The sequence below is a fragment of the Mus caroli genome, chromosome 10 (genome assembly GCF_900094665.2).
Source record: "Mus caroli chromosome 10, CAROLI_EIJ_v1.1, whole genome shotgun sequence".
NCBI lineage: Eukaryota > Metazoa > Chordata > Mammalia > Rodentia > Muridae > Mus > Mus caroli.
Window position 1 is genome coordinate 35,548,065 of NC_034579.1, and position 11,382 is coordinate 35,559,446.

The following is an 11,382-nucleotide window of genomic DNA, read 5'->3' on the forward strand; positions in this document are numbered from 1 at the left end:
GGGGAGGGGAGGGGAGGGGAGGGGAGGGGAGGGGAGGAAGGGCAGACAGAAACCCCTGGTGAAACCACTTGCTAGCCAGAGAGAAGAGGGGTGACTTTCCCAGCACACTAAGTCTGTAGGGCCCTTTGCTGCAGGCCAATGGCCTCAGATAAATGTAGGTGACTCTAAACTGAGGCCCTTTACATTCTTACAATAGTTATTTGTAAGATACATCGCCTAAATTTGATTAACAAATAACTATTGTAAGAATAACATTTTTGTTATGTTATGGTTAACATTCATTGTAGAAAACAAAACTGAACATAAAGCACTTTGACGTTCATATTCTGCTTGTGACAGCTATAGAAAGCAGCTTTATGTGGATTTAACTTTCTCATATTCAGATGACCTGCCCATTAGAAGAGAGGATGAAGGAGTTAGGAATGGGGTTACACGGGTCCTCTTATTCTGTCACTTTAGAACAAGAGCTAGTTCCCTTCTGAGTCCTTTCTCTGCTGCAAACCATACCCTAAGCATTAGGATAGCTAGGTGACCACTGCCTGTGTTCTGACATGAGAGGAATCTGCAGGACAAATACAATGGGTGTCACCTAGTGTGGCTGGAGAGCAGCTGCAGACAGATTCACAGAATGAGCCAGGGCTTTCCCACACGTTTGCTACCCATTCCACTCTCAGTTTTGAGCATCCCAGTGACCGTCCCAGCCCCGCTTTGAGCTCTATGCTCTGCGCCCCACTGAAGCCACTATGTGGCTCCGAAACAGCTTCATACAATCCATTCTGTGAGAATTGAACCAGAACCTGCCTCTGGGGAAACCACGGAAAGATAAAAGACTGTTTGTTTCCCCTGCTTGCATGGCTCTGCACCACATGATCTGGCTAGAGCTGAGTGAATAGAGCTGCCGGGCTACTCGAGTGTCCCAATCATGCAATGCCCACAACACACCCTGATAACATCTGGCACCATCCAAGTCAGAACAGTATCTCTTATTTATGTGCCTGTTTGCCTTGGAGTGATTCTAGTTTAAAAGTACATCTTGTTTATTCTCAATTATAAGTGGACTTAGGAATCCACTTAATTGCACTGTTAGCAGGCAAATGATCTACCATCTTACAGCACATAAATGGGCTATCTCTACCAGGTCAAAGTTTCTTTTGGAACCGTCTGCCACAAGAACAATCTATTTATATATTTTTCTTTAAAAAAGAAAAAAGAAGAAAAGAAAAGAAAAACTAATGCTGGGTGGCTATGATAACGTATGCTATGTCTATAACCCCCATACTTGGGAGTGTGAACTAGAAAGATTAAGAACTTGAAACCAAGTCAGGGATGGTGATGTACAATTTTAACCCCAGCACTGTGGAGTCAGAGGCAGGAAGCCAGACTGGTCTACAGAGTGAGTTCCAGTACAGCTAGGACTGCCCAGAAAGACCCTGTCTCAAACAAACAAACAAACAAACAAACAAACAAAACAAACAAAAATTCTGAAACCAGCCTCACAGTAAGATCTTGTCTCAAAACATTTTGTAATAGAGCTAATGAATAACACATTACATGTTTTCCATGTACAAGCCTGCCATCCTGATAAAGACTTTTGTGATTCAAAGCCTAAAGCCTAAAAACAAAGCCCAGTGGCCACATTGAGTCAAAGAAAAGAGGTGCTGAACTGCTGAGCTGCAGGGTTTCTACTGGTAAGAGACACTGACAGCAACTGAAACTAAACTGCCAACATCATACAGCAGTACAAAAACTTTTAGAACCACTGTCATTTCTAGACAGACATGACCCAAGTTAATGATCTGTGGCCATGCTAAAATTCCTCACCCAATATCTGTTCCCATAGACACCACCTCAGGATCTGAGGTTTTCTCCTCTAGACACAGAACTGTCGATCTGTCTTGTAGTGTCAGTACAGATCTATAAAGTGGGCATCAGAGCAGCAAGCAGGCTTCACGTCTCCCCACCCCACCCCCACCCCCCACCAACAACTGCCAACACTGGTAGATACATCATTAATCTTGGGTTTGCTGAGTTTGAGCTCATGTGTTACGCATTGAATGAGTTTCACTGGGACATGAATGTAAAGGAGTTTAAAGAGCAAAATGGTAAGACTATAAATACTACAAGTGTTGCTTTAGACTTATGCATAATATAGCGATCTTCCAGCCAATGTTTGAGCACCTACTGTGTGCTGGACACTGTTATTTGCTTTGAGAACTAATATCAAACCAAACAGAAAAAGATCCCAATTCCATGGGATTTACATCCTAGCAAAACATATAGATGTGCAATTATTAAAACAGATTAGAAACTATTAAGTGCTGTTTAAAAAAAAAAAGAAAAGAAAAAGAAGGACAGATGTGAGGAGTTTGGGGATGCTGGGTGGGAAAGAAATCTTCACTTATGGCCAGATTACCGTAGAACTCAGGGCAGCTTAGTGCCTTCTGCACATCTAAGTAGAGAGAAGATGGACACAGGAGCTTAGTGAGCAAAGCAGCATGTCAGAGAGACCCTCGAGGCAGCACAAGCCAGACCATGGAGAATCCTGTAAGCCACTTTAAGGTCATTAAGCCAGGAGAGACCCTTGAGGCAACAGAAGCCAGACCATGGAGAATCTTGTAAGCCACTTTAAGGTCATTAGATTTTTTTTTTCCTTTTAAGATTACATATGATGTATATTTTTAATGGGAGAAAAAAAAAAAAAGGAAAACAAAAGGTGGGTATGGTGGCACACGCCTTTAATCCCAGCACTCAGGAGGCAGAGGCAGGCAGATTTCTGAGTTTGAGGCCAGCCTGGTCTACAGAGCCAGGGCTATACAGANAAACCCTGTCTCNAAAAAAAAAAAAAAAAAAGGAAAACTAACTGAATAAATTGTAGGCATACTAAAACTATCCCTTGGGGGTAAAATGCTGAAAGGAATTTTGATCAAAAGTCCCTCACTTTACTGCATCAGAATTAAGTTCTTACAAAAGCTCTCTGGGGTTAACTGTGGGAAGCAGGAAGTATAACATATTAACAGGAGCCCCTGAGTGTAGTATACAAGGGACAAGAATGTTAATCCTGCAACTGCTGCCCTGTGGACATTGAAAGCACTTAATTCTCCTGTAGTAAACACCTAAGATCCACCCACAAAGCTTCTGTTAGCATTCTCTTATGAAAAGCACAGCCATGCTAATGTCAGCAAACAAATATAATCCAGGACCCATAAGACAAGAATAGAACTGCTGGCTGCTTATTGCCTTATACAAACTTAATTACCTTGGCAACCATGACAGAGGAATTAAGACATTTTAGGACCTATGTAACAGACCATACAGTTTTAAAACAACGGAAGTGTAAGAACAATTTATGTGTCATATATCAACTCATCTATCAGTGAGAACAGTGACGAGTCATCGGGACAGCTCAGGGGCGAAGGCGCGCGCAGCCAAGGATGGCAGCCAAGATGAGTGTGAGAACCCACATGACAGAGGAACTAAGCCCTCCGAGTTGCCCCTTGACCTCCTCACAAGGGTGGCCTGGGCTCGAGTATTGGTGTCAATAATAGTGAAGAGTGGTCAGATACTGGATAGACTTTGAATGGCAAGCCGCCAGAATTTCCTGACTCTATCAAGAGGGAGGAGCTAAGGAAAACTCAAGGTTTGAGGCCTGACTCTCTGGAAGGGTAGAATTGCTTAGAAGTTCACAATTCACTTACTCTGATCCATGAGACTTGCAGCCACACATTAAGATTGTAAGCAAACAGGCTTGACCGAGAGGTATCTGGTTCTTCATTTTTAAAAAGTCAACTGTAACTAGTCATGGTGGTGCATACCCATACCTGAGACATGGAGGCATTAGGACCAGAAGTTCAAAGACAGTCTAAGCTACATAAGACATCACACACACACACACACACACACACATCAAATGCAAAAAAATAAAATTTCCAAACTTGCTTTGAGAATAAGCATACACATTGACTTTCAAATTATGGATAGAGCCAAGAGCACTTCATGATGCTTCTGAAGTTCAAAGAAAAGCAAACTGTAAAGCTCATCCCCTAGTTAATCAAAGCTCCAGTGTTTACATAACACTTCATGCCCCCAAAGACCCAATGCCATAAAACCTTTTCTAACTCTTTAAGCAAAAACTAGCTTTCTCCTGTGAAGCTATAAACCAGGAGTTACAATGATATACTTGCCTACTTTGCAGATTTATTATAAGGGCCAGATTAAGTAAAATGTGAAATTAGCTAATTGTAAACCTTATAACCAGATATGGCCATTTCTCCGAGTGTTTTTATCTTTTAGCACCAATGAGAATTAGAAAAGAAAAAAAGTTGGGCTCAGTGACACATGCTGTAACTACAGAAGCAGAGGAAGGAAATTCACAGAGGAAAGCCTAAGCTACATAGTCAGTCTCAAAACAGGGGGCTAGGGATGGAGATACACAATAAGTGTTTCTTCAACTAAGAAACTGTCACAGAGGTAGGTTGGTAGAGCTGAGTGTTTCTCAACAGACCCATATTCCAACAAAACCTAAGTCAATGGTTGCAGAGACACCTGAAAGAATGAAGAAGGACTAACAAGACCAGGTTTACTTACTACGAATGCCACATGACTCCCATGCCTGCCCCTAGTCCTCGCTCATGCTTTTCCACTGCCAGGCTAGCTGCTTCGTACCATCCCAGCTTGTCCTCAACAGAGAATTCACAGAGCAAAACTATTCCCAAACCCAGACATGTTCCCCACCTCTCATCACAACACCTTGGCTCAATATCTTTCTGAACTGTGCACAGGAGCCCACTAAGGAATCATGGTGTGGTTATCAGCTGATGCTCTAGGCCTAGGAACTTTGTGAGCCACTGTTATTTTTACCAAAAATTTTAACTGAAGAAAAATTACAGCTATCCCAAAGTAGACTATAAGGTTTAAACAGAAACAACCAACCGACCCACCCACGCAGTTAGAACATACACCAAAGAAAAACTGAAGCAAACGCTGTTTTTGTTCATTATTGAACTGTATTTATTTTCCACCACAAAGAGTAAAGAAAAAAAGGAAAAGGAGGACCACAAGAAGGAGGAGGAGGAGGAGGAGGAAGAGAAAGAAGACAACACACACACATACACACACACAGAGAGAGAGAGAGAGAGAGAGAGAGAGAGAGAGAGAGAGCACACGCACCTTTGAGTACATTTTGCCTAAGGCAAATACCTTGATGCTGTTTATTGGTGATTCAGTGTAAGCAGGCTGAATGTCGACATTGAAGAAAATGACAGAAAAGGCTTGATCACTTGAAATCCTAATTTCCCATAAAACTTTAAGGCTTTTCTCTCATTGAAATCTTCCCTGTCATTTCTCAAATACTTCTCTGATGAGAATTCTTGTGTTTTCCAGAAGTATCTCACAAATAGATACAATGTTTCTTTGTGTTAGTCACTGTCATTTTGTTAACTACGTAATTTCTGCATCCATCTGTTCAAAATTATTAATATTAACAAGGTCATTACACTCAATTTATCCCTGAATGAGATCAGCAAGCTCCTTCTGGAAGTGATTGATCAGACCTTTTTGCTACATTTCTTTCCTGGGGGCGTGGGTGGTGGAGGGGCTCCTAGCTGCAGCAGTGAAGGCTGGAGGATGACCCTCAGGAGCTGGCTCTCGCCTCCCACTGTGGGAGCTGCCAGACAGCAAACTCAGGCTGTCAGGCTTGGCAGCATCTTACCCATTTCACATATCTTACCTTGATATAATTCATTCCAAGATTTTAGTTCCCCTTTTAAAAAACTGTTTGTTTGGGATTTTTAGAATGCTGAAGCACACCATTAGACCCTTTGTTTGATTGTCTGATGGGGGAACTTTCTTGTTTGAAAAACCTTTCATTCCTAGAGTCTGGGGGCAGACTTCGATCTGACATGTCTTGCTCATCTAGATAGATCTCCCTGTGTGACCTGATGATATTTATTACAAACAGAGCCAAAGATGCAGACTTACCAAGTGAACATAAGGCACAAAGTAGCCAAAAAGTGCAAGTGGTATCCCAGCAGCCCACACTGCATAGGTTGTCTCCTTGAAGAGGGCAAAGTTGAAGACTTTTTTTGGAGGACTAAGCTTTCTCCTGGAGAAGAATGAGCTTCTGCTGCCCCCACTCTCTTTCTCTTTGGCGCTGGGAACAAGAGGTCGGTAAGTAAAGCCAGCCAGAAAGAGAACAAACATGAAGATGCAGAGGATCCGCAGCGTGTTAAAGAGCTTCACACTGCTGATTAGATTCCCTAACAGCAAAGGGAGCAGGATTGTGAAGACGCTGCTGCCGGCCGTGACGATGCCGTTGACGAGTCCAAGGCGCTTCTTGAAGTAGTGTCCCAAAATGACCAGTGATGGCTGGTAGGCAAAGGAGCAGCCGCAGGCAAATATGATTCCATAGGTGAGGTACAGAGGCTCGATGGAGCTGCGTAAAGATGAAAGAGACAGAACAGAGCTTTAATCTTTTCTTAATGGTGCTTGGTAAAAGAAAGTCTCATAGAGAGGCTGGAGAGACACCTCGGCTGTTAGGAGCACCTGCTGCTCTAGCAGAGGGCCTGGACTGAGTTCCCAGACCCCACATGGCAGCTCATGATCCCATAACTCCACCTCAGAGGCATCAAAGTTAGCCTCTTCTGGTCTCTGCGGACACTAGCCATGCACAGGGTGCATATACATATCTGCAGCTAAACACTCATACACATGGAATATGGAGCAAATCTTAAAAGGAATTCCCCTAGAAAAACCAGATCTTGTCAATGTTCTCTGAAAAATGGGGAAAAGGCTAATAAATCAAGAATACAGCAGTAAAATATTTCATTTAATCTGAATGTCTGAAAACTGACCATTAAGGTCATCAGTGCCTTGTCCCCTGTTCCCTGCCAAGGACTTCTACTGAACCACATACAGCATTGAGTAAGAACTGTGCTCTGCACAGCTCAGAAAAGAGCTGCCAGGAACGGACAATAAAATCTTCCTAAATAATACTTTTAAATTACACTTGAACTGTGCACACTCATTATTTTTATGGCACGTCCCAGGTGCTTACTATGCAATATACACCAAGAAAAGACTATGTTTGGTACTGTCTCCCAGTGTTTGTCAAGAACATTTGCATGGAAGAGCAGCTGCACTCCTCCCACCCGCACTGGCCCGGGGCTGCCAACCAACCTTCGCCCTGTATTGCGCTGTTCCTGTATTGCATTGTGCAAGATAACGAGAAGTGACATCCCAATTGCACTAAGACTTAACTAAGTGTGCCCAGCAGTGATTTCAGTCTTCAGACTTTTATAGTAAGTTCTTATGTCTCAAAAGAATAGTAAAGGATAGAAGAATGTTTGATTTAATCAAATAACTACATCTCTTAGGACAGTGAAGGGGTGTGTGCTTTGAAACAATTTAGGTAAGGACTAAAGGAAATCAAGTGAGAAGTTGCCATGTTTTCTTCCTTTTTGCAAAGTCAATTCAAAAGGCGACTTATCAGTAGTAAAACCAACCAAGAAAGATAAAGCTGGTTAATAATTAAATTTTGAACAATAATGCTCACTTCCCAGTATACTGAGGAATCACATGGACTCGGATCTGATCAAATTAAGGCATGCTGGCAATCCTGAGAGGCCCTTCCCCCGCCCCATGAGTTCACGCCCAGCTCTACCGTTAAGAGTTACTTTTGGACCTTTCCAGACTAACCTCACTTCGCTCTGATGACCACTGACCAAACCTCTACTCTTGACTCAAAAGACACAATAAACAGAAACTTGGTTGAAAAGTGTTTGTGGCTTCAAGTCACGGCCTGCTTAAAGAAGTACTTTTATCTCTATCCCAGTAAGGATGGTACAGAACAAGTAACTTCACTTTAAAAGTATATCTTAATTACTACTACTGCATTTGTGTGTACGGATGCTTCGCCTGTGTGCACATCGTCCTCCATGTGTGCCTGGTACTTAGGAGGCCAGAAGAGTGATTGAGTCCCCTGGGACTGGAGTTATAGACAGTTGTGAGTTACTGTGCAGCTGTTGGATGTCAAACCCAGGTCCTCTGCAAGAACAGCCAGTGTTCTCAATCACTGAGGAATCTCTCCAGCCCCCGCTTCATTCTTTTTAGATGGAGGGGGAAGTTGCCTGTTTTGGTTTTAGACAAAGTCTCTCCCCATATGGCAGAGATTAGCCTCGAGTTCCCAATGCTTCATTCTGTATGAAATTTTCCACATAAGCAGTTTTCCAAAATAACTGCAAGTTCTTGAATTCTCAAAAATCAAAACAATTTTAAAGAAAAGGTAAAATCTATTGTACATTTCTCTGCCTCCCTCAAAACATATATTAGAACCAGTATTGATGGCATTATTATCACAAATATCAAGTGCTATAGGAACGCCACGATACGGAGATGATGAAGCCAGATGGGCATGTGTGTACAGCAGAAGCAGTCTTTGGAGCATGAGTTGAAATCTCAGGCAATTACTGAGATTGGCCTCACATCTTCTTGTAAACCTTTGTGTCACTGTTCTGTCCTCAGGACAAAACAGCTGCTTTCAGTGGTTGAGATTGGACATCTAACTGCAGTGTAAGTCAGTAAGATTACAAGGACTCAGAGCCAGGACACTGGTGTGACCAGTGTGCTGGAGAAGGCTCCCTAGAAGGCAGAAGAAAAATCACAGGAAGAGTGGACCTGCCACCTGACGCTGGTAGCTTATACCTACTTTCTCTGTGACACTCGGTAATGGTCTGACAGCCTTTCACTATCAGGTTAAACAACGAAACTGAGTCATGGGAGGATATTACATATATCAAGGTCAATGTGGTCTCTGGAAATGCTTCTCCTGGGCTTTGAGATATGGAGACAGAAGAAGGAGAGGCACACACTGGCTACAATATCCAGCTGGAGAGCAGGCTCTGAGCCTTTCCTCCTAGCAGTCTCTCCAAGCCCTCAGGAGAGGCAAAGCTACAGGTTCAGTACATGAGTATCCACAGACTCTCAAACAAACTTTTCTTTTTATACAAGAGGTTTAGAAGCCATAAGAAAGGCTCTTTAAAGATGAAAACCTGCCGGGCATGGTGGTGCACGCCTTTAATCCCAGCACTCGGGAGGCAGAGGCAGGCGGATTTCTGAGTTCGAGGCCAGCCTGGTCTACAAAGTGAGCTCCAGGACAGCCAGAGCTATAAAGAGAAACCCTGTCTCGAAAACCCAAAATAAATAAATAAATAAATAAAATAAAGATGAAAACCTTCTTATTCTACTAAGAAGTATAATTTGGAGGAACCTGAGTAGAATTTGAAGGGAAAAATACAAATGCTAACTGCTTGCTTAGACTGAGGAAGAGCTGTGCGTGTATGGAGTGACGTGAGAAGCTAAGCATGCCTCTGAATAAATAAGAAGAAACTTAGAAAGCAGGGACATTGTATAAGCTGGATCCCTTCTGACTGCCACCACGGACTACATCATGGTTTTCAACTAAGGAACACGAGAGTAGGCATGGGGGAGAGGCGAGATAAGCCCCAGCTGGAGAATGGCCCCTGCTACCAACCAGTGTGGCAGAGTACACCAGTGTTCCTCTAACTGAAATTCTCAGAGCCACAAAGAGAATTGAGGACAAGAGCTCTGAACATCATAGCGTGTCCTGACATTAGTGTCTTTGGAGGCCTGCATCTTTTCTTCTAATAGATATTGTTTATGACATTAAGTTTTCAAGAATATTTAACCACCTCATTTTGTCATGATATTAAAATGTTTTAATATTTTTAAATAGTTATTATTTTCTTAAACCAAAGACTGGAATTCTCTATCTGGGTTGGCACTGATTTAAAAGACCTTATTCTCATCAATAAAATAATTTTCCTATCAAGCTTATTACTTTAAATATCACTTACTCAACCCTTTAGATCTAAGATGGCAGTGACTTTAAACTCAAGCCACAGGTTTAGATAACTCACAAATATAAATAGTTTCCTTTATGGGTTTACGTAAATAGATTAAGACAAATGGAAACACATTTTTCTTGGCTCCAGTGAACACATACATCCTGACATTTAAATTGGGCCCTGCAGGCAAATGAATTTAAATGTTTAGCCTCTGGCAATGCTGCTATGCAGACACTTCTGATCTATGGAATGTTAAGATTTTGAGGGGATTCTCTTTGTAAATAGCGAAGTTTGAACCTGGAAGGCTCAAGAACAACATGAAGTGGCGGCTACGTCCTTACCTTACAAAAGAACTGGACATGAGTCCAATGAATCCCACAGCTGCCCCCACAACAGCTGTTCTCCGGCAGCCGAACATGTCCGTGAAGACACTCACGATGGGGCAGCAGAAGAAGATCATGCCCATGGACAGTGAGCCCACCCACGCTGGGGAAGAAGAGGGACAGCATTACAACATCGAAAGCTGTATTTAGAAGGTGGCTAAATCACTTCCAAGAAGACCACTGGTGCACGCTGACAGGCAGAGGAAAGAGAGGCCACAGCAAATCAGCAGCAAGCCTCAACACCTGCTTAAGTACCTGGCCAGTAGTAATTCATACAGCAACTGTATTTAATTGAATTCTTAAAAAGTTTGTGCGTTTAAATTAATTGAACACTCTTCTATGACTTTGTCTAATTGATAGGTGATCTTAAGCAATCTATAATCTACAAGACAAAATTCATAAAAGCTGGACAAGTGGAGCAACCTGTGGTCCCAGCACCGTGAAAGCTAGGATAGAAGGAAAATGAGATCGAGTCAGCTTGGATGACACAGTAAGACCCTATACACACACACACACACACACACACACACACGTGTGCATGCACACGCACGCTCACACACTCCCAATACGTTTAGTTTAGGAATTTATGCCAGGAAGGTCAAAATGCAGAGGAATGACCACTAAAATCAGGACAGTGACTATAACTCTATTGTTTAGGATGTTTCTGTAATCCAGGGTCTCACTCTGTAGCCTCCACTGGCCTGGAACTGACTATGTTGCCATGACTGGCCTCAGACTCACCCCAGTTCTCCTGTCTCAACTAGCGTTCCAGATGCCTAGACGTCCAGGTGCGAGCCACCATGTCTGCCTGTGACTAACGCAGTGGAGAAAAGATCACTATCACTCTGGAACAAGGAGATCAGAAGTGAACATCTGTGGAGCATCGGGACTTAGGGCTTTGGTTTGCTTGGTTTGGCTTTTTTTGTTTGGTTGGTTTTTGTCCTAAAGAAATTGACTTTTATATAGTAAATTTCTGCTTATACATAGTATTATTTCTGACCTGGACAATAACTTTAGGGTATCTACTTTACCATTATTTATAAAACTATAATGTTTTATTTTCTTCTCTGCAAGTATGTTATTTTCCACAACTCAAAAAAAAAAAAAAAAAAAAAAAAAAAAAAAAAAGGTAGCCAGGC

At 42.4% G+C, this 11,382-nt stretch overlaps 1 protein-coding gene across 1 annotated transcript in view; it reads right to left on the bottom strand.

The window, feature by feature from the left end:
- Slc16a10 (solute carrier family 16 member 10) overlaps positions 1-11,382 on the bottom strand; it is a 101,168-nt gene that overhangs the window by 29,967 nt on the left and 59,819 nt on the right. The window contains exons 2-3 of the mRNA XM_021174405.2: positions 10,202-10,346; positions 5,977-6,430 (exon numbers count right to left, since the gene is read on the bottom strand). Of these exons, the coding sequence (XP_021030064.1) occupies positions 5,977-6,430; positions 10,202-10,346 (599 nt within the window). The remainder of the gene's footprint in view (positions 1-5,976; positions 6,431-10,201; positions 10,347-11,382) is intronic.